This window comes from Pseudopipra pipra, chromosome 5 (genome assembly GCF_036250125.1).
Source record: "Pseudopipra pipra isolate bDixPip1 chromosome 5, bDixPip1.hap1, whole genome shotgun sequence".
In the NCBI taxonomy this organism is placed as follows: Eukaryota; Metazoa; Chordata; class Aves; order Passeriformes; family Pipridae; genus Pseudopipra; species Pseudopipra pipra.
Genome location: NC_087553.1, coordinates 26,142,493 through 26,168,094, shown reverse-complemented (window position 1 = coordinate 26,168,094; position 25,602 = coordinate 26,142,493). Strand labels below are relative to the sequence as shown.

The following is a 25,602-nucleotide window of genomic DNA, read 5'->3' as shown; positions in this document are numbered from 1 at the left end:
AACCTTTGAGCTGATCCCAACGCCACTGAAATCAATGACCAGATTATTGTTCCCCTCTGAAGATTTTGGATTAGACCTCCCCATTTTGTCAGGCTGATGTGAGCAAATGTGGGTTTTCCACACTAAACGTAATCAAAACAAACCCTGCTCCCACTGGCTTGTGCAACAAATCATGCTGGGGGAATTGCTGGCATTCGGCATGATTAGCCCAAGCGCAGATGCCTTCCAGCTTGTAAACAATAGCCTAAAGGATTGGAGAGGATCACAAACAAAGCACTTACAGACAAGACAGCATTTTCAAAAGGGACTTGAAAGCTTATGTCCATTGGGGGTTTGTCTTTTAAAAATAAACCAGAAGTAAACAAATTGACAGAGGCGGCTCTGAAGAATCTAAGAGAACGAAAGTGAGGAGACCGGATATAATACTCCAAAAATTAGGCTGGGGAAAACTTAAGACATGGCTAATGGGTCCTTTTAAACTCCTCAACAAAATGTCCCACAGCCTTAGGATTGGGCCAACACTGGAAACTCCACCTGTCCCCGTGGATGAGGCTAGGTGGGGTGTGTAAGAGATGCAGGAGAAAACCCTGCTCCAATTCACAAGGAAAAAAAATCCCTTAAAAATGTGTGAGAGGAACAAAAGAATCAGGCAACTTGTGCTTGTTTTATGGTGATTCAGCGTGAAAGGAACATTCCCTCCCTGCACTGCAAGCTAGTGACAAATTGCTGTGAATTCCTAAGTGAAAACTGTTCAAGTCATGTAAACCAGAGTTTTTGCATTGTGCTTTTACTCATTTAAAAAAAAAAAAATCTCATTTTTTATATAATATCTTTTAAGCATGGGCTGAATTATTTTCAGTGATGTCTTATTTCTCCTGGCCCTGGCAGAGTGAAGTAGCAAGTGCCCAGCTTTGCACTCAAGAGCTCCTGCAAGGGGACAACAAAGTTCTTGATGTTGATGGAGCTGGCTGCTCATTTAGACGCCACGGTGAATGGGAGCTGCGGTAAGAGCTTGCCAGCGTCACTGTAACTGAGACGGTGTTGCAAGGAATGCCAAGTCTGGAGAGGTGTGAGCATCCGTCACGCTTTCCCTGGTTCTGTGCATGCTGGGAGCACATTCCTGCCACAGATCCCTTTGGTTAAAAGCTTCAAGTAGCAGCTATTCTAACCACAGAGCATGTACATTAGCACCAGGTATGTGCCAGGTCCTTGCTGCTAGACTTTCAAGTGCATCTAGAGTTGTTACGGGATACGTGGAATCTCAAGCCTAAATTAATACAGGTGCAAATCCAAATGTTCTAGATAGTATCCAACCCCCATGTTGTTAGTACTTTGGTACTGCTGTTGTACACTCTGCAGTACTGAGTTGGGAAGGACTGATGGTTCTGTTTATCCTTGGACTTCTGTGAAGAGCTCTCCAAGGCATTGGGATGGGAGAATGGAGTGGTGGAGAGCAGGAGCTGAAGATCTTTTCTTGCTCTTACAGACTGTGCAGGGAATCAGCCAAATACGAAGGCAACTCTAATGTACATGCTGAAATACCTAAAATAAGCCATGCAAACAAATCAGTCGTATGTTATCCAGATGGGACTGTTCAAATCCAATAATAGCAGTAAAGTGCTCCCGAACTCTGCAGAGAGAGAGATTATAGAAGGATCAGGTATAATTATAGTGCCTTATTATTACCATTCTCATCATTCTTTCTAACAAAGCTTTTCAATAGGATGAAAAAACTTCTTGCAGAAGAACGTAATGTGTTTGCTGGCATTTTTTCATTCTTCCCTCCAAGGCTATTGAAGTCAGTCCTGTAAATGGTGTTAATAAATATAGTAATGATCTTGGGCTATTATATCTCTCAGACAAAACCTTCTTTAGCATTTCTTTATGGCCTTGACTACAGCAAGCCATTCTGAAACATCTCACTGTTGCTACCACTAGTGAGAGCACCAGCAAAAACATCCCACTGTTGCTCTGATCCTTCCCTTGATACAAGCTCTTCCAAGTAGGGTTAAGCAAACAACCTTAAAATATTAGTGGCTGTAAGTGGCATGTCTATGTACTGCTCCATGTATTCCACCTGGAATATAGGTGGAATCATTCAGCAAATATTCTTTACTTTGGAGAAAGTCATAGAGCTGGAGGTACGTCTATGCAAGCTGTTCTCCTCTACCCAAGTCCCGTCTCCTCTGAACACCGTCAGTGCTTGTGAGAAAAGCCCAGGGTTATCAGAATCAGACTACGGGCAAAATGGGTGTGGAAAACGCACATCATTGTCTGCAGGTTGGTCTTGTGGGCTGGCACCACTCAGAGAAGGAAAAAGGCCTCCTGGTATTTTTTCAGCAGTATCCCTATCCAAGTCCTGGAAATATTGCCATTGAGGGAGCCTGTCAGTGCAAGGGAGCCATGCTCCCCATGGAGACACAGCCCCACAGCAGCTCTGAAATCCAGTGCAGACTTCCCAGTGAGGGGATTTCTCACAGGAGGGAAGTCCCCGGCAGCACTTCCACTTCTGCATCTCCCGCAGCCTAGGAGCAACTTAGTATGGGGAAAAGCTGTCAGTGAGCGTGCAGATGGTAAACGCGCTACTGATGCATCTTGTTCTTAATCTGCAGCACGCCCTTCATTACCTTCCTTGTGGCCCTGATTTGGCAAATCCCTTGCACCTCTCTCAGCTTGGGGAGATCCCTGTGCCTGTATCAAGTGTTGCAGTGCAGGAGAGCCTTCATGTCTCCATCTTGCTCACCTGCAAGTCCCGGGCAAACCAGGAGAAGAGGCAATGCATTTTGAACAGATGCAGCAGGCTTGGAGGGGGACGGGTTAGGTTTGTTTCTTGGGCAGGGAGGAAGGGGCAGTTTGCTGAAACAGGTCTTTCTCTTATCCTCTCCCCATAGCAAGCACCTTGGTAGAGCCTTGCTCTCAGCTCATGAAAGTAGGGCATACTCTAACCACATTTCAAGCTGTCTGCGTTTTTGGATTCTGGGTAACTGTGATCTGTATCTGTTCCTAGAAGAGATTTAAAGAACTTATAAACCACAGCTGGGCAGAGATAATAAAGGAAGGAATGGTGTGTGGGGGGGAAGGATCTCCCCAGGTTGGGGAGAGAGTGGTCTGCAGGAGAAGCCATGGGCCCCGCTATGGTAAAGGGTCTCAGCATGACTACTTGGGCTGTAGGGGGACACAGAGGGGCTGCCTTAGGGAAACCTCAGCAATATTAGTAGCTAGGTATAAAATATGAGTACATGTATATGCATGCATATATATATCTCTCTAAAGACCAAGTGGAGATATAATTAGCCACAGAAGGAGTCTGGACCCTGCTATGGTGTCCATCTAGTCTCACCTTCCTGCACTTGTTCTTGCTGAGGTTATGTCTCCGTGCAAACAGGATACACTTCCTCTTGCACTCCAGGGTTTTTTGCATTTCTTATCCTTGTTGGACCCACATCTATCATCCTGTGGCTTTCCAGGCAGAAGACACCCTTTTCACTGGAGGGATTGCAGTGGGTTCAGGCTCAGTGCCTAACCTCCAGGCCCATAGAGAGGTTCACAAAACCTCTCCCAGTTCTCCCCATAGCCTATGGCAGCCTTGGCTGCTCCCAGTGTGCTCAGCAGTGCTCTGTAAGGGTTTGAAAAACAAAACCCAGTGGTCATCCTCTTGCATTAGGCCAAAACTACAGATCTTTGTCCTGTAGTTCTGTCAGCCAGAAATGTAAATGGCAGGTAGGAAATTGAGGGATGGGGAGGGAAGACAGAATGAAACACATTTCTATATTGGCAAAAATCCTAGTGGAGGTGCAGTTCTTCCAGCAAATACTTTTGCCAGGATTCTTTATTTAGTTTGTATAGCCAGAATAGGGCCTGGTGACAAAAAGATGTTTTTCCACCCTAGGAGGTTGTGCTGTAACAGCTGTATCAGCCTGCATATTCTCCACAGTCCAGAATAAAAGCAAAGTTGAATTAATAGAAAGAAAAAACTATTAATTTGCCAGCGAGGTACTTAGCTACTTAATACCTTCCCAACTTTCCTCCCAGGAGCTGGCAGAGGCCTGGTGTGCATGAGGAAAGCCGTGACAATCTAAAGCGGGGTGTGATTGCATGCATGTGTCTGCTGCAGGGGTCCATGCTGGTTCCCAGGGTCACTCTAGCTGTGCTGCAGGTTCTGCTTCTCAACATCCTGAGCTGGAAAGCTGCTGCAAGCCAAAGAAAAGGTTCCTGTTAAAAAAAAAAAAAAAAAAAAAAAAAAAGGAAGACATAAAAGCCAGAAAAAAAAGCAAGAAGAGGAGCAGAGGAGTGAATGAGGTGGTTTGGGTGCAGGGGAGTGTTGAACTCTTGACTTCTTGAACAAGCTCAGAGGGAAGGAGCTTGGATTTGGAGGCAGCCATGGGGCTGGCCTGGGTACCTGGTGGCAGTCAGAAGTTGTTGCCTGCCAGGGTGAGAGGAGCTGGGTCTGGCACAGCTGGCTGGCTCAGAGCAGGGCTTGCTGAGGCCCAAGCAGTTTTCCTGCACAGACGAGACCAGAAGGGCCATCTGGCGAGGCCATTGCTGGCAGGGACTGGTTCTGCAGCTCCCTTGCAACTGCTGCCATCTCGTCCAACATGATGCTCCCTGTGTCTGCACAGGACCCAGGCCCTGCCAAACCTGCCTGCCTCCCACCCTTTACCCCCAACAGAGAAGATGCACAGCCCTTCACTCAGGAGGATTTCAGGGCATGATGTGCACACCTCAAAGCATGCAGCTGGCGAGGAAGGAGTTGGGACTCCTGTTTTAGGAGAGCACTGCTGACAGCATGCCCTGCTCCTGCCCGGCATCCCACCCCCAGCACTTTTGCTGCTAATGTGAGAAAGTTTGGGCTGGCCTGGCCAAGGCACCATGGGGCTGGTGACACATCCTGTGCCCGTGGGAGGGCTGTGTGCCTGTGACTCTTCTGCTTGTGCTTCCATGGGGACTAGCAAGGTGGGCTGCTGGGGCTGCTCACAGCAGCTGCACACCCTTTAGTGCAGCGAGTCTGTGGCTTTTTGTGGGGGCACTGATTTGAGCCTGCCCCTACTGAGGATGAGCTGCACACCATTACCAGCATCTTGACTAGTGCAGCATCCCTGGTCAGTGGCATGAAATAGGTACCTGGGCTTTGCTGGTGGTGGGAACACCCAGGTGTGGTGCCAGGAGGCATCTGCACTGAGAGGTGTCATTCATAATAAAACCATGCTCCTCACTAGCGCTGGCAGGAGTTTTCAGAGCGCTCTTGGTGTAGGAGGGATGGCTTTTAAGTGACTGGGACAGACAGTGCCGGGGTGGAGGCAACGCTGGCAGCAGCTCCCTGTGCTTTGTTCCCCGGCTGGGGGCTGCTGCCCCCCAAAAGTACTCAGCAGAAGTAACTCGGCTGCCTCTGCCACAGGGGGCTGTGAGGGGAGCCTGCAGTGGAGGGGCAAGAGGTATGTGTGTGGGATGACAGGTTCGGGCTGCTGTGGGGACAGTGACCTCTGGCAGCAGCGAGGGGCGAGGAGGGCGGGAGACAGCGGGGATGGGTTACACCCACGGCAGTGAGGTTCATTTTCCTTTTCCGCACCCCGTCTTCAGCCGCTCCTGCCTGACGGGCGAACTGCAACCGCGGTATCTGCAGCTTGCTGAGTAAAAGTTGTTCCTCAAGCTGTTGATTACGGTTAATTACCATTAAATTTGCCTTAAATGGATCCTAGTTGTACTCGTTCACTTCGGGGTGGCGGCTGCCAGGTGCGAAACACAGTGGCTGCCCCGGTGCCCTGAGCCCGGGGTGGGTGGGTGCGGGAGGGAGGGAAGGAGGGGGCGGCCGGGGCGGCGGCGCCATCTTGTGGGTGAGGGCGCGGCCCCGCCGCCGCCACCGCCCCTCAGGCCCTGCCCGTCACCGCGGCACGGCCGGTCTGGGGCTCGGTGTCCCCCGGCGCTCAGTGTCCCCCCGCCTCAGGGGCTCAGCTGCCCCACCCGGTGCGGGTGGACTGCCCGGGGGAAGCTTTAACCCACTGACTCAGGCAGACCTAACATGGTCTCTCTGCCCTGGTCCTATGTGAGCCCCAGGCACGGTCAGGTGGATGTTCTCCTGGAAGGTGTCAGCCCGAGAAGACAAAGGTGTGCCTCCAGGCGAGTTTCTGCTCGCCCCAGCTTGACACGCAGGAAGCCCATGAAGGAGAACCGTAGGGAGCACCACGAGGCTGAGGCATGGCCCCCAGAGTGTGTCAGGCCTGTGGTAATTTAGCCCCGGGAATCTTTCCAGCAGGTGAACAGAGAAAAAGCAGGAGTGGGTGATTTCTGAGGCAGACTCATTTTGCTGATGAAAGGGAATTAGAGAAGTGCCCCCTCCCTTCCCCACGGTAGTGTCAACACCTTTATTCTTCTGTTTTCCCATCAAGTCCCTGATTGTTCTCTTCCCTAAAGCAGTTCGATGGGTAGAAACATAGCGAGGGCATTGGCAGCTTTTGCATCGGCATCATCCAGCCCTGCTGAGAGGCACTCGGCACACAACAGTGGTAAAAATGCTGGCAGAGGTACGGCCCCGCTTGCACTGGCTCTGCTGTCGCTCCTGCTGCCAGACAGAGGGAAACTGTACGCCTTGGAGTCTGGGGTTAGAGGAGTCAAAGAGATTGTGAATCCTCAGAGGTGAGCGTGTTGCCGTTGGCTGGCTTTCCAGCAATGGGGGATTGAGCTGGTCTCTGACAAGGCAGCAAATCCGGAGCTGCCGTGCTGGGGAATGAAATGCTCTGTGCAATCAGGCTCGTTGAGTTGCTGCAGCACTTCTCTGCGCCAAGCGGTGTTTCTCTTTTGGATGGTTGTGGTGTTAAACGCTTCAGCAATAAAGAGGCTTTGTTGTGGTCTCTGCAGCGTTGCTTTTGCCTTGGCTAGCAGCAGCCTTTTTGTTTGAATTAATACTTTCCCTGGAGTTGGCTGTGGGGGCATGTGTGGGCACATGTGTGTGTGTGTGTGTGCCTTTACTTGTGGGTGTACATTGGACACAGCTGTGAGCAGGCACTTATGGTAGGTGCAGCACTTGCCCAAACGTGTTGCTGTTTTCGCGTGCCAGAACAATGTGCCTTTCCTCATGGTTGGGAACGTTGGCCACCATTGCAGGCTTTTAACAGTCCTTGAGTGAAATTAATAGACACTTTTCCACCTACAAGCAGAAACTGTGGCTTGAACCTAGCCTAATCCTGTATTTATTCTCAGGAAGTGTCAGCATTCACTGCATTAAAGGGAAGACCAAGCCATACGGATCCTGGCCAGTCAGTGCTGCAGTGGGGTTATAGCTGGCCAGGCAGTTCCCTCCTCGTCATGCAGGGACCGGCTCACATGCAGCAGTGTACTGTATAATGCATGAGTGAAGGTCATACAATGACCTATTGCTATGGAGCTTTGTAATTTATTTCCTTTGGCACAGGTATGCTGGTTAGTTCCACCTAAGTTTCAGGGCGATCAGTTCAGCCCCACTACAGGCTGGTAATAGAAACACACAACTCCCCGGCTTTTCCTCATCTTCCTCCCATTTGTGTCTCCAGGGTTAAAACTCAGTCCAGAATCCCCAGACCAAATTGAATTAGAATTTAACATTCAAAGATTCAGGCTCCCTTTAGGCTCTAAGGAACAGAATGTCATCCTGTCTCGCAGTTAATAGCTGCTGGGTAGTCGTTTCAAAGCCATTTCTTTTCAGTGAGCTCTACCATAGCAAATCCCAGCAGTGAATGTATTTCTGGCCTGGCTGTGCCTTTAATCCCACAGCTGAGTCTTATGTGTGATCTCTTTTGAAATGCTAGATCTTTTTTTTTTTTTTTAATTCCAGACAGCGATATTTCTAGACTTGGCATTTCGAGTGGCAACAGGGTTGTTTATAGGAAAAGAAGAGAAAGGACAGAAGGACGATGTTGACCTGGCAGCTCTACAAACCTACCACACTTAATCCACTTATCACTCTGAATTCCTGAAGCAGATAAATGCTGATAACAGTTAAAACACATCACTGACAGGAGCAGCATGTTCTGTCCTCTAGAAATACATCAATGCTGAAAATTGCAAAGCTGTGTGCTACCATGGGGATGAGTGTGATATAAGAGCCGAAGAAGCCCTCACTGTTCATCCGAGTTCTTCTACAGGAGGGTAGTGAGCCTTTGCTTCCTTCTCCCTCCCTGCTCCAACTACCTTGAGATGCTCTTCAGGCCTGAGAAATGCTGCTGAGCACTGTTGTGACCCCAGAGCCCCCCAGAGCCACAGCTGCCTGATCTGTGCCTCCATATATGAAATACCAATTGGGCCCCAAGTGTCTTGTTACCACTCTTGATTGTCCTTGCTGCTCAGCGTTAAGACCTGTGAGGAGCAATTTCCAGCTGAGACCAGCCCTGTCCAGCTCACATCAGCATGTCTTGGGGAGAGGAGTTGTTTTGGCTAATCTGAGCTAAACCTTCCCTGGAGGAGTGCAGCTACTGCACCAGCCTCGCAGAGCCACACAAAGCCACTTGCTCTTCTCCCCATCTGTCAGGGCTCTCACCAAGGTATTGGAGCCATCCCTGGGGTCAGGGGGCCACAGTGGCCACGGCTGCACACCTCCCCCTGTTACAAGACCCCTTCCTCTTGAGGACCTGTCCCAGGCTGAACAGGAGGAAAAATGCTGTAAACCAAAGGTTGTTTGGAGCAGACCTCACTCCTACAAACTCTGGATGGACAAAACAAGTGATAGTGCTTTTGATGACGTGCAGTTTACAGGCTCATCTGCTGCCTTAGGTCTTTTCCCCCGTGGCCATCCCCCACCAGTCTCCACAGCACAGCACCCTGTGGGAGCAGGCACCCTTGAAGTTGCAGCAGTGTGCTTTCTTGTGGATAGTGCAAATGTCTCACAAGAAGTGCGAAAGGAGGAAGCTGCCTAGAGAGAAGTGAAGATCTCTCAGACATGGGGGGGGGGAGTTTATGAGTCAGATGCTGCTCAGCTGTTGCATTGCAGATGTCTTAGCTAAAAACAAGCTTTTGTTGAAATCAAAGACTCTTCGTGAGTATAGGCGGCAGGAGCCTCCCACAAAAAGAGAGTTTTCTTCTTCAAAGGGCTCTCCTTAGGTTTGACTACAATAGATTACTTAAAGCTTGCCTGCATTGCGAAGCTGATTCAGAGCCAGCATGGTGTGGATCTGAAGCATCCCAGCTGTTAGGGATGAATTTGCTGTCTAGTTGTTCTCACTTTGTGAATATGAGTGCCTTCCTCTGAAGGGACCTGGTGGAGGAGTTGGCTGTGGAGGGATGTTTTATGGAGTCAGGAGTACAGTGGAGCCATTTCTCTGTACTGACTGCTGATGTGGGTACTGGTTTTCTGCACTGAAGACAAAACAGGGATCCCACACTTGAGTGTTCACATCAGTTTGGAGGGTGACGAAATTTGCTTTAAATGTGGGCGATATTTTACGGTCATCGGGAGACAAAGCTCTGTGTGTTAAAGTGCTTATGGTCTAATGTTTGGACACCCGCTGGTAGGTGTAACACCATCGTGGTAGTACAGAAATATTAACCCTGGTGCGGGGAGGAGTCTGACTGAAAAGCAGAAGAGCTTGCATCTGCCAGGAACTGCTTGCCAAAAGCAGTGTGTGTACATCCTGCCTGTCCCTTCACAAAGGGGAGGGGATCAACCAGCTGCCCAGGCATGGAAATACCTGACAAATCCCCATCTCTTTTGCCTTTTGGATCTTCCTGTCTTGTTGTTTTCTTACAGCCTTTGACACCCATCATGGCCTCTAATCTAAAAGTCATCTTCCTCTTTCTTTGGTTGCTTCAGTGTGGAGGTAAACAAATATTTTTTTTTTAAATTCCTTTTGTTTACTCTCATGTTTTTTTCATATTAGAGCATTTCCAGCTGCTATCTTTTGCTAATTTCCAGAGATCCCCTCTAGGAATTTGCACGCTGCTGCTATTTCTGTCTTTTAAGCATTTCAAAGCTGAGAGAGCAAATCCTCAAGAAAGGGGAAACATGGGAGAAGGGTTAGATAACCTAAATAAAATGGTTTGGCTTTTTCCTTGGCATGTTCTTCTCAAGCTCATGGCTCCTGGGATACTGCAAGAAGATAGATCTCTCCTCTGCTTTGTTACAGCAGTCCTTAGCCATGTCTTGTACAGAAACTATATTCATGTGTGTTCTGCTGGGTAGAGATGAGGAGAAGGATGATGAATGATTTTGAAAAATATGGCCCAGAAGAAACCACTTGGGTTATCACTCCCACAGTGTCTGCAGGATTTTCTGTGATTTCTTTCCATAATACTGTTCCTAGTGTACACAGGACTGTGTGTTCACAAAGAATGAGCATGTCCCTGAGGACTGTACTATATCTTGGTTGCTTTTACGGCCAAGAACCTTTTTCTAGTGATGTAAGCTAAGCTCTTCCTTACTCTCAGGCTGTTGTCCCTGGCTATGTGATCTGTAGAGAATTTTCCTTAATGGATGTTACTTCCCAACAGTCCTTTCTGGGCAGTGGCCATGCCCTCCCTCCATTGTTGCCCCCCCACCCCTTCCTCAGTGCTCGGCATTAAGCAGCGCGAAGTCTGAGTTGCCTTTTCCAATGCCAGATCCCGCTGTGCAGGGGTGATGCTGCTGTTGTGATGCAGTGTTAGTGCATGATGACAGGAAAGCAAGCCTGGCTGTGCTCTGGGACAGCTCTAATACCTTGTTATGAGCCTGTTCATAGATGCAGAACTCCAGGGAATCCCATCAAAAGCATGAATGAAAAGCCTGCCCATCCCCTACTTTCTCTCTCTACCCTTTTTTCCCTCTTCTGTTTTCACATCTCTGAAAGAATCCTTCATTTCATAAGAAGGCTTGTGTGTAAGTTTCTAGTTCCCTTTCTTAAACAGCCTCCTCTTAAATTGCTTTATATATGGTATCATGTCAGCTGCCAAACAAGTAGATCTAGAGACTGCCTGATGTTAAACCCAGATTTGGCTGGGAAGCCAAAGAAATCCTGTACCCCAGGCTCCTTACCAGCCTGTGGCTCACTCTAAGGTTTTTTTACTTTTTATTAAACAAAACAGGGAGTGAACTGTGGTGTGGTTCCACTTCTGTGCTTATTCATTCTCTCTTGTAACTCCTGACGTCATTGTCTACTGAATTGCAGTGATAAATCACTTTAAACTGCCCTGTATGTGTTAGGAGGAAGCACATGAAGGGTGTGATCTTCCATCTCTCTGCTTAAGATACTGTCACATATAGATACTTAAGATCTGCAGTCCTCTGCAGATAGTTCCCATATCTGGCATCAAGGCTTGTACTTTGCTGCCCTTTTACAGCAGCAAAACTTTGGAGTGATTAAGCTGTGGCTTATTTCTCACGGCCCCGGTGCTGGCCCCTGTACGGAATATGCAATTTCCTTCCCCACTTGTTTTTCAGAAATACACAGTGCCACTGATAACACCCGCTGACGTACAACACCTTCACTGCCACAGAGTCATCACGTGGCCACACATAGATGCCCAGGCAGAAGCTTGTAACTCAAGAGTTCCAGGAGATGTCTAGCTAGCATTTGTCTTGGAAAATCGCTTTCTAGTCACCCACTATAAATACAGTCTCACACCACTGCAAAATCAGTTCACTTCCTGCTTCATTTCCTGTCTCTCTGTGTGCTGGCATTGTACAGAGGAGCTCACAAGAGAAAAGGGGAAGCCTGTGAATGCAGCAGGCTATCAGAAATCAGACAGCAATTACCTAAGAGATGTGGCAGATCACACAGGGCACATGCTCTGAATCACTCAGTTTCTGACAAGGGCCAACACTGTGTGCTCTGGGCGTGCTTCTTGGCATATGGTTACTTTCCATGTGATCCTGTCTTTGGGACAGCCGTCTTCTCCTGACTGAAAGCGATGTTAGGTAACTGCTAACACTTATTACCCTTACAGGGGAAAATGTTGATGTACAGCAGAAACCTCCAATCCAGGTTGCGCTGCTCAAGGAAGAAATATCCATCCCCTGTAAAGTCATCTTTCCTTACATGCCGAAATACACCAAATTTTCAATCTGCTATTACTGGATTAATTCACTGGGCCAGAAGACATCCATCTATAATAGGTCAGAAAACTTACCCATTCCTTCTGGAGAAGAGAATAAGACTGCTGCCATATCTTACGACCACAGAATTGTGCCGCTTGAAAAGACCTCTTCTACTGGCACATACTACTGCGAGGTCAAATGGAATGACATCCAGAAAGTGGGAAAGGGAGTGTTTGTCCTCGCTAGAGGTAAGTGAACGACCAGAAGGAAGGGCAGGAGGTTAAAAATCAGCTGGATCTGGCTGTGAAAATATGGTCTTTGCTCTTCTTTTCGTCTACCCAAACATGGTATGAAATCAGGTGGGAATAATGATTCATGCCCAGTACTTACTGCCACTGGGGTTGAATGCACCTTGCACAGGTGACCCGTGCTACTGTTCCCGATGGGGAACGTGAAGATGCAGTAATTTTTATCTGCCCTGCCACAGCCTCCTGGGAGTCAGGATCTATCCAGGGAGCCTTGGCACTGGGTCAGATGGTGCTTTTAAGTGCCAATGTTGAAGAGATAGTGCGGTTTGGCCTTCAGCACTATGGCAGAGGCAGCTGATAAGGTCAGTCCTTAGGGCGCTCGCTGTAATGAGATGTACAGGTTCGGTGCTCACTGCTAGGGGCTCACGAACAGGTTAGGGACTGACTAACATCCCTCCCCGTTTTCCATGTGATGCAAGGGTTTGGTTGGTCTGCTAATGGGCAGACCGGAAAGCAAGGGAAAGCTTCATGCAACATAAGAGGAATGTTAAAGAAAAGTGATAAGGATGGGCATGCTGCTTACTGGCTGGATTTGCATTTCTGAATGCTGGATATGAAGAACTTGTTAGTGTAAATGCAAGAGCTGCAATGAAATAGCTTTGCTACGCTGGTCAGAGGATGCCTACAGTACCCACCCTCCTAGTTTGTGTGGCCTGTGTGCTTTCCACCCTTTGTCTTTCTGCTCCTATCACAAGACTTTTGCCAGCCTCTATCTGCCACATTTCTTGGCTCTCATAGTTGTATCACCTCCATCTAATGCACTATATGACATGGAGCTGCTTATAACCTGCCTCTTCTGTGTGATTCTGCAGCTTCACTCTGCTTTCTGTTCAATCGGAGTGGGTTTTGAAGGTTGTGTGCATCTCTGCCACCATACTCTGCAGTCCTGTATTTTAGTTCTCTCAAGGCTTTTTCCAGGGCTAAAAACACAGCAGGATTGTAACTTCCACTCACACTGTAAACCTTTTTCCTTCTTTCTTACAGGTACAGGGTACATAGATACCTCTTATGGGTGGGAAATCCTTGTTACCCTTACTGTTGTTCTTGCTGCATTGAGCATCATCGCAACAGCTCTGCTTCTGTGGAAAAGAAAGGCAAGTTATAACCAAATAAAACCCAATACCTGACATGACCCATTCTGGGAATTAATTCCATTTGCTTCTGACTTGGCTGGATTGGAAATCCCTGTCCTGAGATTTTCCATGCTGGGTGTCTGCCTTGGTTTATTTTCTTAAGTTCAGTTTTTCTGAGAAAAAAAATATTACAGGAAAGACAAAAAGAGTCAATAATTAAAGAAATTCTGGTAATTGTTTTGACTCCAGCATGCTTTGCTTTAGAACAAGGGTTTGACATAGGGCAGCAAGTCACACTAGCAGTGTGCTGGCCCTGAGAACATTCAAGGAGATGTAGCTTTGTGATGGAATTTTGGAAGATTGCAGTTTATGCATACTCAGTTGTGGCTCTCGTCAGTTTAGCAGTTCAGTTGTCTAAAACCCCTGTGAGGGGGCCTTACCTGCCAGTCAGACAGGTAATGTCCTGTGCACCCAAGCAAATCTGTTGCAACCCTGATGGCAGGAGGAGGGCATGACTTTCCCTGTTTCTAATCCTCTTTCAAGATGGAGGTTACTCTGGTTCAGGAATTCTGCAGCTGCATTCCTGAGCTTGTGCACCATAGAAGAAAAAAATCTGCAGTGTGGAGGGGCTGGGGACCAAAGCTTTGGGCATGAGTTTGGCAGAGAAACATTAAGAGGCAGAGAGAGAGGGAAAGGTCATGACAAGGATCCCAAGGAAGCATGTGTGGAAATTACAACTAACTGGGGAAAAAAAGAGAGGGACAAGGGCCTGAGGAGCAACAAGCTTTAGATGACTCTGCTTTGAGCAGAGGAAGTTTAGACTAGACAATCTCCAGAGGCACCTTTCAACAGCAATGATTCTGTGAAGCTGGAAGAATGAGCCTGAGGGCGGAAACTGGGACTGGAATCTGGAGCAAAGAAGCACTGGTTCTCGGAGGAGGGTGTTAAGACTGGACTGATAGGGCCCCTTGGGTTAGCAGACCAGGCTGGGATAAGCTGGGTAAGGAAGTGGAAGCTGGGATGAGTAACTGAGGGCAAAGGGGAAACCAGGTGTGGGGAAGAAGGGGTTTAGAGAGAAGGAGAAGAAAAGCCAAAAGCAGGGCAAAAGATCTGGATGAGACAGGAGCTCTGAGGAAAAGTGTCTGGAGTCATGATACTTGAATCTCTGTTGTTTGGGAAAAACCTTCAGCTCCTAGTACTGCCACCCTCAGGTGTTCAAATTGCATCCTCTGCATTCTTCCAGAGATCTCAAGGCTGGCTTAAAAATACCTGATGTCTTTTAAAGCGGAGCTTGGGGATTGCTGTTTTCTAGGTAGAGTATGCCCCATATTTACTTCTTCAGGCTGCTCTCTGCCACCACAACAGCAGGCTCTCTGCATGCATTTTTATGTGGAGGCTGTGCTGCTTGTACAGTCCTTTGACTCCAAGGAGCATCAGGCTTCAGCACACACAGTCAGAGATCATGAGGTTGAAAGCAGAATGGCAGCAGTTGGCAGACCTGCTAATCTCGTGAGACTTGCCTTGCCGGCAGCCTGATACAGGGGAAGGAATGTAAGAGGCAGAGCAAGTCGGCTGGAGACAGGCCCCCATCTCTGTTTGCCTAGACAGTGTCTCCGTGGGGATGAGGAGGGGAGGGCAGTGTCACGACTCACCAATTGGCATCTCTAGGTTTTGAGGTGGGCCTGCAAGTCTTAGACTCATGGGCTGTCCTTGGGGCCTGAAGAGATCGTGCAGTCATTATATTTGCCCTCCTGCAGAACACAGCCCATATTTCTCACCACAGCTTGCTCAGACCTGCTGGTTTAAAAATGTTTATCTTTAAGAAAAGCTATTTAGCATCCTCCTTAGTTACTAATGGACTGGAAAGCAGTTCATAGTTTTCATGTGATGTGAATATAATCATCCCACTTCTTTCTGAATTAGAACAAAGCAAAGCCTTCTTCCTTTTCTGCCTCCTCCCTTGCTTGCTGAGCTTCTCTATGTGTGAATGGAACACGTTCAAGGAGAACTCATCTGATGCAAGAAACATTTCAGAGGAATGCACCTTCTTCCTTCAACCCCATGCTGGACTTGCACATTAGTGTATCACTGACTATATGTCATCACTAATGCTTGTCTGGTGCTCTTCTCTAGACCCTGCGTATTAGCAGAAGCTTCCCGGCCAAGTCCTGACAAAAGTCATTGCATTTTGCCTCTCTGGAATTCCCTTGTGCACTATGAAGATGGCCCTACTTTATTCCTTGTCCTACAGCATTGTTCTGTGCTGTAAAATACTTACACCCTTCGCCCAGCAAAGTTTCAGTGGTGAAAGTGCTTTATATGTACACACAGAGCCCAGTTCTCCTTTCTGCTGCTCCAGTGTAAGTCACGGGACTCCTACATGTTACCCTGTGGTGAGGAAAGTGACCAGCATGTGTTGTGCAGACACTGCCAGCACTCTTTGCTGTGGAAGCATTCAGGAGATATGCAAGCAGCTGGCTTTGATATGACATTGGTGTTCATTTCAGCTTTGGGGAGATTGTGTTTTCTCCAAATGTGTCATTTGATGTCTTGTCCCGAGCAGGTGTTGTGCCCTAGAAGGAGCCAGCTAAATATCCTGAGACAGAAGGTGGAAACTCAGCTCCCTTCAGCCAGCCCACCACCACCACCTCCTGTCTATGATGTGAGTACCAGAATCACCCTCCATCCCTTCTGTCTGCATCATGGTACAACTATTCCTTTCCCTGCCATGGTAAAAACAATGCCAGTATCATGATGTGAAACGTGAGCAATACCTGCATACCAGCCTGGTACTGGTGACCTTGCCCTGCTCAGCTCCTCTCAAGACTGTGCATGTTGTGTGTCTCCATCCTGGTCCCAGTCATGGTCTCCCCAGTGCCCAAGCCTTGCCCCATGCCCTGCTGGGCAGCACCCTTTCCTCTACAGCAAGTGTGGGGCCACAGAGGGTTCCTGATGGAAGAGGTAGAAGAGTCTCCACAAGTCAGGAAGAAAGAGGGTATTTCAGCCCCTCTTTGTACTGCAGAGTGTCTCAAGGACATGCCCTTCCCAGCTGGAGAATGATGGCTGGGGGCAGAGAGACATATTCCCCTAGACAACCCCAGCTGTTTGGAGTTCCTGCTATGGTACCTACACTGATGCCAGTGTCACAGACCATTGCAGTCCTGAGCAGGCTGACTAGCTAGCAGGGGGAATAGGGCAGGAAGAAAATAAAGGGAGTCTCTTTTTTGAAGCATTTTCCTTTTCATTGCATCCTTTTCCATTTCCCAAACTGGGGAATGCCAACTGTTCCCACTCCTCGAGCCCAGTAGCTGCAGCGTCATAAGTAATAGAATTGAAGTGGCTGCCCTGAAATGCCAGGCCTAGACCTCAGCTATCTCAGGTAACCATGACTCCTAATCCCATTTACAACCCATCCAGCTCCATTTAAAATGGATTCCTTTTTTGCCTTTTACTGCCATGGGAGGGCTGCTCCACTAAGAAGGGAAGGGTTTGGTTTTTTTCCTTGTGATCTGTGGGACGAACAAGGAGAAATAAAATGAAAGTGAGTAGAGAAGGATGTTACCTGAATATTAGGAAACCTTTTTGTCTGTGAGGTCTGTAAGGACTGGAAAAGTCTCTCCAAGGAAAACCTGTAAGCTCTTCTGCATTAATCATTTAAACTAAACAAAGTGAAGCTCTGGAGGATGTACTACAGAGAGGAGCAAAGCTCTGCCAAGGAAGCGGGAGACCTGATCGGGGGCAGATACAAACAAGAGGGTAGGCCTGCCCCTTCTCCTTCTCACTTTGTGGGGGGGAGGAAGGGCACCATTTTGTGGCCTTTTAATTTTTGGAGTAGTTGTTTAAAAGAAAGCACTATGTATTGTATGTGATACGTTTGTTCTGGGCAAAAAGCAATGCTTTGGGTAAAGGAGGTTGCAGGTCATAAACCTTTTCATTTGTATCAAGTAATTTCTTTTTAATTCGGGCTTATAAAAATCCGAATGGGTAGTTTCCTGCTGAAGTGGATGATTTCTGCAAGGAGACAAAAAAAAAATCAAATCCATTTCTCGCTCAGTCGGCCTCGTCATGCATCCTTAGCTCCATCTTAATTACATGTTTCATCATGTTGTTCTGTTCAGGCTCCACTAGGGCTAATATAGCAAGCCAGCAGAGCCAGCCTTAGGCACAGGCAATCCCAGGAGCTGGCTGGGCCCCAGTGCTTCAGGAGCCCTATGGACCTGGCCCAGCCGGCCTTCCCCTGGGCTGTTAACCACACACCAGCTGTGCAGGGCTCCTGGCCAGCCCGGTGTGCAGGGCAGGTGGCTCTTTGGCAGGGCTGCAAGCAGCCTGGGACCATCTCCTGTGCACTGGGGAATATGAGCCCGCCCACTTGGAGGGTCCTGTATTGTGGAGCAGCTGCTGTGGGGCGACTCGTTCAGGCATGAAGCGGCAACTCCCCGCAGCAGACACATGGTGAAAGAAGGGCTGCGAGGTGAGGAGGGGGGAGCACAGCCCTGTGAGGTGTAATGGGGTATAGAGGGCAAGAACCCTGGGGTGGAAACCTGTGTTAGATGGGCCCTCAGGAGAGGTGAGGGGAATAGAAAGTCGACAAACCTGATTTCCTTTGAAAGATGACTCTGGTGCCCCACTGCTAAATTTTGTGGGAACTCTGCATAGTGTAAACTCAGACCTGCAAACTGCATTTGAAACTAGGTGTGTTGTGAAAATCTATTGGTGTTAAACTGGGTGTTCAGCTCGGTTCTTAATTCACGAGGAGGGAAGAAATCTGTGGTCAGCACTGGGGTAAACTAAGGCAAGGAAAAAGGAAGGACAAGTGAGAAGTAACTCCCAGTGATAAGATAAAGAGGTCAGAGATTAGGGGACTGGACAGGAGGCCATCACGTGCCAGCTGTGCTATCTGTGGGGAAGCAACAGGTCAGAGTCTGAAAAAAAGTCAGGTCAAGGAACCACAGTGTCCTTGCAGGCCGGGAGCTGGGTGCAGAAGCAAGAGCAGGCAGCACTGGACATCAAAGTAAGGTCTCGGAACTGGCTGGTGCAGCTCTGTTATCCTACATGGCAGCAAGGCTCATCTCTGGTGTGGGAAGGGTCCTACCATGCCTTTTGCAAAGCTCTGCTGCTGAACAGCCCTGGGAGCAAATGCCTTTCCCAGTGGCTCTTCAGATGCCACTATTTACTTTGTGGTCCCTGGGGGTGGGTGTATGCCCTGGTCATGAGGGGGCAGCTGGGAAACCACTTTGTTCTCTCTATACTACCAGGTGTTCCTTGACACCTCTGTCATCCTGCAACCCCGGAGCTGCTCTACCTCACTGCACTAGACCCAAACCTGTGTATCCTCTGATTTCCAGCTTAGCTGCCTAGTTAACGAGCATCTTGGAAATAACAATCTGAGGGCCTTGCTTCATCTGCTTTACACTTCAAACAAGCTTTTTTGAGCAGCAAACAGAACTCCTGTGGTGCAGGTGCAGTCAGGTTCCAGAGCACAGGAGCTTTTCCAGGTGTGAGGAAGACAGGAGGCTGCTTGGGGATGGGAAGGAATCTGTCAGCAGGGAGGAAAGTAGCCTGTGTGCCTCCACTGTGACAGTAGCAGGTGGTCAGTGACCAAGTAAAAGTAATTAACTGCAAATGGTAGTTGGAGACACCAGCTTTCCAACTGGCCAGCAAAGGACTAGCAGTGTCAACAGCCTTCATGGGAAGAAGGCTTGTGGAGGCAGGGAGTCTTTTTCGGAGGTTAAATACCAAAAGGATCCTTTTTGCTTGCAAGTGGCTTCAGACTGGAGCAGTGAAAGAGGCTGCCTGTCCTGCCAAGGGGACACAGAGCCAGGCTGCTCGAAGTGGAGCACGCAGGACGAGTCCACACTGTGAGCATCACAAAGAGAATTGAAAATGAGGATGGGGAAATTGGATTTTCTGTGTGCACATGGGCACATGCGAAATCTCTGTGTGGGCAAGTGGGGTTTTGGGAGTAGGAAGCAGAGAGGTGAAATAATTTGACTGTTCTGAGAGAAGGCATGGGAATGGCAGAGACGTGTGGTGCTCCATTCACTGTGGCCCCCTCATGTCTGAGTGCCTGTTTATTCCAAGGCCCCCTCCCAAATGCTGCTCCTGTATCATCTAGTCCTGTTCAAACCACTGTTCTGCTGGCCATGATCCTGAAAGATGCTGAGTGTTTGCAACTCCAGATGAAATGATGAGGGTTCAGGTGATCAGCAGCCCCTGAATCAAGCCTCCGTGTTTTGCTCATCCTCCTCTCTGTGTTTCAGGGCGCCTCGCTCCCTTTGCAGTCTCTCCACTAATACCATCTGCCCCTCTTGCAGCCGGAGCTCCTCCCATCTTCCTGTTGCCAGAGAAACAGCCACCTTGGCAACCTGCTGTCATCCTTGAAAAACACATGGAAAAGTCCTCCCGATTGTTATGTTTGATCCTTCAGGCAGATCTGGAATATCACTCAAACTGACATGCATCTCCTGTGACATGATTACCTGGGGGACAGCGAGTGCATATGCATGTAGGGCGCATGTGTGTTTCTCTGTGTAGCTGTGTGGGACCACGGTTATGTCTGAGGGCCTGGGAGCATATGGAGTTTTTTTACTATTCTTTGCTCACTCTAAAAAGAAAGGAGAGTTCTGGCTTGGAAAAAAAAACAAACCCAGACAATAAATAGGAATTTTGTCCAATGCAGGGTTTCCCATTTTCAACAGCACCTGTGCTTCAGGACCCCCAGCCTCTCCCCTTTTCTCACCTTTGTGTGCCTAGAATAACCACGAACAAGGGCTTGTGGGTGTCAGGCACCTAAACAGTCCTGAGTGATGCAGAACACTACCCCTTAGCCATGTCCCCATGGTGCACATCATCATCCCATGTGGCAGAGGGGTCTTTATTCTCCATTCTGCGACAATTTGGAGCAGAGGGAGGCAGGGGCATTGGCATTCTTCTCCACTGCCTTACACAGGGTAGGTAACATCAAAGCCTGTCTCTGTGAGCCTGAAAAAAAGAAGATGATGCAGTTGCACTGTAGGGATTTCAGAGGGAAAGGATTTTCTGTTTGCCCAAGTTCAGGTCAGGAACTTCAAAATTTTGGAGATGGCAGGGGTTTCTAAAAAGTATCAGGTGTGAGATGGGGAACGACCCAGTGCGTAATTAGTAGTCTTAAACCTAAATAATTTATTTGATCCCTATTTTCTTCTTTTTTCCCCTGTGCAGAGCCTGGATGTGAAGCAAATTGATATCTATTCTGTCCTCGAGAACAATACAAAGAACCCTTCACTCAAAAAAAATCCTCCAAGAAAGGTAAGAGCTAGGGCCCTATTCTTGGAAAGTTCCCATATGCACTGAGCACATGGAGAAAGAAATCCCACAGAATTGCCATGACCTGGCAGGCAGTAAGTGTGTCTCCAGTCCCACCAAAAGGGGAAAACAGGATGTGGCATGCAATCGCCAGCTGGGCTGCACATGTAGCCTATCTTCCCTCTTCCAGGAGAACCCTTGCTCCTGCAACCTGACCAGTTTTGGCACTCACAGTTTTGAGCAGATGCTTTGCTGTATGACATATGCTGAAAGGCATTGAGGGGTTTGGCATCACTGCTCCCTCTGAACAGGATGGACATTCATGGAGAGTTGGGCAGATGCTGGTCCCCACTATTGCCCCTTCCAGATTATTTAGACAGTTGTGAAGTCCTCTGGGGTAAAGGGATCTGTGCACCAGCAGCAGACACTGGACGCAGCTTTCCTCTCACCAGCATTAGGCACCTGAGAGCCATTTCATGGTAGCAGAAGCTAAGATGGTCTGAGCAGAGGCTGGGTTGATACAATCTCTGTCAGCTCTGGGGCTCAGGAAAAGGCAATGTGCCTATGTTTTGGGCTTGTACTAAATTCACTCATTGTGAAAATAGATGCAACTAGGAATATGCAGGTGCAAATCAGTTGTGGGGGCCGCATGATCAGACCAGGAGTCCACACAGCTTTCTACCCTGCCTTTGGCAGGTGTCAGCTGTTTCATATGGACAAAACTTGCATCAGGCACACCAGGGAACACTTCCTTCCTGTCCTCAGAACTCTGTTTTTCTTTTCTTCTCCAGACCTCTTATCTGCTTAGAAAATATATATTCACTTCTAATGTTAGAAAATGTTCCTGAAAAATGTCTCCTGCTTCCTCCCACTTCTGTCTTATTGGGGATAATTCCCCTGGTTTCACCATCCCCCTGGTTCATGAGTTCATCTCATTGCAGTGTCTGAGGCATTTTCACAACTCCCACCTTTGAGGAAACGGTGGTCTAAAATCAAGCGGCCTCTTTCTGTTTCTGCTACTTGCCACGTGGTCTGGTCCCACGGCCACTGGCTGCCTGCAGTTACTGCTGTGGCACCACTGTGGTTGGTGGTAGCAAAAGCAGTGGCAGGTCCCTGATTACTGAGCAGAAAGGATTGTTTTATATAGGCTTGTCTTACATGATGCACTGGAAAAGACAGAATCCCTGGGTTTGTGTTCTTGCTGCATTTTTAATTAGTTGGATAGGGTCCCTCTTCCTGGTCCTGTTTATTCTTCTGTATACCTTTACCAGCTACCCCTTTTGAAATTATTCAGTCTGGGTGGCAAGATACAGGATGTGTGAGGTTTCTCCCTACCAGGGAGCTGTCTGAGCTGTGCTGAGTTGTTTGTGTGTGACCCACACCATTCAGCTGCTGCTTGGAGGGACAGAGGGTCTGTAAAACAGAGCAGCAGCAAAGCAACAAAGCAAGAGCAAAGGAGCATTTCTATGTGAGCAGGTCTGGCACTGGTAGTTTCGGCCAGGGTGGGGTAAAGGTCAAAGCAGAGATGGGAGAAAGAGAGGAGAAGAAAGCAAGGAGAGGGGATGAGATGAGCTCTCACATGTTACCAAGTGTCCTCAGTTCTTGTGCTGGTCTGAAGGAAGGGAAGTGTGAGTGGCAGGGCCTTATGATCTCAGCACAGGAGAATTTGACTGCACTTTCCACTATGGTTGCAAGCACCTTGATCAGCTTCCCTGAGTCATCATGGGCTGTCACCGCCTGGGACACTCGTCCTCCAGCTGGCTTTTAGGGTATTTTCCCTAAGAGTGAGACTTGTGGGTCAGTGGGTTTGGCCTGTGAGTGGGAGCTGAGATTGCTGAACAGCGTCTGACTCTGCTGCAGAGGGTCCAGCCTAGCTTTTGCTGTGGGATGCTGCACATAGAGGGGGAGGTGTAAAGGGAAGCGGGGCAGAGAACCCCTGTGAAACAAGAGCATTTGCATGGACCCTTGGCCAGTTTGGGTAGCAAGGGGTTAATCCCACATGCTTTGGAGGTGCCTCCTCTCAGCACTTTTGTAGTGTTTTCCTTTAGTGGTGGCAACAGAGAAAATGCTAGTGTAGGTAGAGCTCAGTTCAGCCGGTGGCATTTCAGCTGCTTGCTGTGTAACCTTGCTTACAGCAGGCCTGTGCCACACAGCGCTTAAAATATCAGTCTGTCAGCGCCTTGTCTACACGAGGAACGGTCGTGAGGAATAGACTCAACTGTTGAAGAAACAGGATTGAGGAGGTCAGGGAATTCCTCCTTCACACAATCCAAAGTGATTTATTTTTTTACTGAGTCCAATTTTCCCTCCCCTCCCAGTCTGACAGTTTTTTTGGGGAAGAGTGACTCGTAAAGGAGGCATCTTTATCCCTTGGGCTGGATTAGTCACGTTTGTCTCTGGCGGAGCAACATTTCTCACTATAGTGGCTTCTGTTTCAGCAGATCACTTACAGCCATTTCTAGCAGAGCAAACGTCAGTGCCTGCTTATTAAGAATTAATTCATCATCTTTTGAATGATTTTCCTCCATTTCTTTTTTCTCCTTTTCATCATTCTGCAGACACCTCAGAAGCAAGCAACTCTAGAAGAATCCTCTGATACACTGTATGAGAATATCTAACAGGGAAAGATATCTGACCCGGTGTGGACCAGACATCTTTCTGTGTGGCAGAGCTACTCTTACATCCCCGATGAGATGCAGATACATGCAGAGATCTACAGTAACTTCAGAGCACAAGCACGAGGGACTTGTGAACCCCTGGCTCCTTCTAAACTGCCCTTCATTAACAACAGAATGCATCTGTTAAAATCCCTCGGGGCTCAGTCTGCACTGATGCAGCAAAGCTATTTTGCAGCAAAGCTGTTTGATGCAAAAGAAAAGCTGCTTTTTTCAAGCACTTATCTTGGGAATGGGCAATATGTGAAGGTTTGTCTCACCTGCCCTGGCTGAAATAATTAACTCTCGATCCTCTGCAGATGATAGGACAATCCAGAGATCTCCCTACTTGCTGGCTTGAAGTTCAGATCCTAACCTGCAGCAGTCCACCTGATCCTGTGCTTGTGGCTTTCCCGAGGAGGCCTTCAGGCCTACATGCATAGTTTAACCAGATCCAAGCATCTACCTGCCCATTTTTCCTTTCTCAGGAACCCCACAGTGAAACATGCTTTCTCATAATCTGCTAATCCCATCAAGTAGTCACAGATGCCTGCTGTGACCATACTCAGGCGACTCAAATCAGTGCCTCCAAGTAAATGCTTCCTCTTCAGCAATATAAGCAGTTTATGGTGAGGACTGGATGCACTGACAGAGATAAAGGTGGAGAAAAGGAAAACAGAAAATATCCCTGCCTGACAACATGTCTCAGTGACAGTGCCCATTCCAGAACAAGAAAGAGGAACAAGGAGGTGGGAACCTCAGGAAACTCCCTTGCTGGGGCCACATGAGCCAGGCAGGTCTGGGGCCAGGTTCCAGCCCAGAGAAGTTCAAGCCGAGTTCCCCAGTTTCCTGCTCTTCTTGGCAATCGCTTGGGATTTTGAGCCTCTGTGGGAGCAGGCATGGTACCTCTGGCCCACCAGAACCAGTAGGTTTGCCTTTGTTTCAGCTGGCCGGTGTACAAGGGTATAAGGCTCCCTTACCCTGTCCCCATATGTTATTTGGCCAGGGAGACCAGTTCTGAAATGACTGGAGGGAGGAGAAGTGAGGCCTTAGAAGTGAATTTTCTATCCAAGTTCTTCTCTCCCCTGTCAGCTGGAACTTGCCTACCATTTGTGCTGATGCATATTCCAGTTCTGATAGGGAAGAGGTTACATTAAATATCCATATAACACGATCAAACCAGCGGATCAAAAAAGCCGAGGCTGTTTTATCTCAGATTAAACAACAACAACAAAATAACATCCAAACAAACCAACCCAAAATAAGAATATGCAGCATAACTTGAGAGGAATCGTAGAAACCTCTTTAAAGAAGAAGATCAAATTAAAATTGAGCTCCAGGGTCATAGGACCCTCTCTAGTTGAAGATAATGTTGCTATGTATCAGAGATAGAGGCTGTGGAAAATGTCTCCGGGGCCTCCAACCTTCCTATACTATGTTTAAAGAGATAATCCGCTTATTGCTTTGCTCTTTTTATTAGAAGAGATTTCAAACATGCAATTTGGACTTTCTTTAACCACAGAAAAATGCTTTTTCTCTTCCCAGTGCTGAGGAATTCATTTCAGAAAGAGCAATGAATAGACAGCATGGCTTATTAGATCTGTTTATCATTTGTTAAGAGATTGCAACAATTATAAATAAATATTTTTTAAATAAAAAGTTTTAGATTTTACTAATCTGAACAGGAAACATTTGTGTTCACAGAAGAGTTTACAGATATAACAATTCCTTTCCTTAACAAACTTGAAGAAATGATGAAATGAATTATAAATATATTGCAATATGGCAATAAAATATTCAGCAGAAGCTGGTGGATTAGATGAAAAGTAAAAACTTTCAAAATAATGATGCTTAGGTTTTGTGTTTTGTTTTTTAAATTTTATAAATGCTAAAAATACTGTGTGCTGCTGGAAATTTCCTGGCAATGATCTTGCTTTGCAGTGAGTTGATTTGTCTTGTCTTTCTGTTACCTTTTTAAATAGCATGTTTCTTACATTTATGCCTGAACAATTCTATATATTAAATAGCTGAAGCTGTTTAAAATGAAACATGAGAGAAAGAACAGTATTTGGAATGGAAAATGCTATTCTAGAACAGTCAGTGCTAAAGTACTGGAAGAATCACACCAGGTTCTGATCAATTAAGTGAAAAAGTAAAAATTTCCAAGAAACACTGGCAAGTGTGGGGATTTGGGCTGTGTGCCAAAACTTGTCAAAATCAGGGTGGGGGAGAAAGGGGGGAGGGAGGGGGAGTCGCTGTGTTGATTTCAATGGCTTTTGGGTTGGCCCTGCAAGGAAGGGTAGAAAGCT

At 47.8% G+C, this 25,602-nt stretch overlaps 1 protein-coding gene and 1 long non-coding RNA gene across 3 annotated transcripts; one reads left to right on the top strand and one right to left on the bottom strand.

Moving 5' to 3' along the window:
* Nucleotides 1–643: 643 nt before the first annotated feature.
* On the bottom strand, nt 644–6,137 carry LOC135415151 (uncharacterized). Its single transcript, XR_010430971.1, has 3 exons — nt 5,669–6,137; nt 3,341–4,212; nt 644–1,630 (listed from the first exon to the last, which is right to left on the bottom strand). It is a non-coding gene; the product is annotated as an uncharacterized LOC135415151 (long non-coding RNA).
* Nucleotides 5,840–25,340, top strand: NFAM1 (NFAT activating protein with ITAM motif 1). 2 transcript variants are annotated; one of them, XM_064656722.1, is made up of 7 exons: nt 5,840–6,102; nt 7,805–9,782; nt 11,884–12,222; nt 13,267–13,376; nt 15,919–16,017; nt 20,556–20,642; nt 23,198–25,340. In XM_064656722.1, exons 2-7 carry the CDS (start codon nt 9,644–9,646, stop codon nt 23,255–23,257), a joined length of 834 nt encoding a protein of 277 aa, XP_064512792.1. In that variant the 5' UTR covers nt 5,840–6,102; nt 7,805–9,643; the 3' UTR covers nt 23,258–25,340. The 2 variants fall into 2 exon arrangements, with proteins under 2 accessions (XP_064512792.1, XP_064512791.1); XM_064656721.1 differs by having other exon boundaries at nt 5,840–9,782.
* The last annotated feature ends 262 nt before the right edge of the window (nt 25,341–25,602 follow it).

What these genes read in the sequence shown, in the direction of transcription:
- NFAM1 (XM_064656722.1), top strand. Translation starts at nt 9,644, where the DNA reads ATGGAAATACCTGACAAATCCCCATCTCTTTTGCCTTTTGGATCTTCC. An exon ending in AGTGTTTGTCCTCGCTAGAG is followed by an intron (nt 12,223 to 13,266) that starts GTAAGTGAACGA and finishes TCTTTCTTACAG; the next exon opens with GTACAGGGTACATAGATACC. An exon ending in TGCTTCTGTGGAAAAGAAAG is followed by an intron (nt 13,377 to 15,918) that starts GCAAGTTATAAC and finishes TGTCCCGAGCAG; the next exon opens with GTGTTGTGCCCTAGAAGGAG.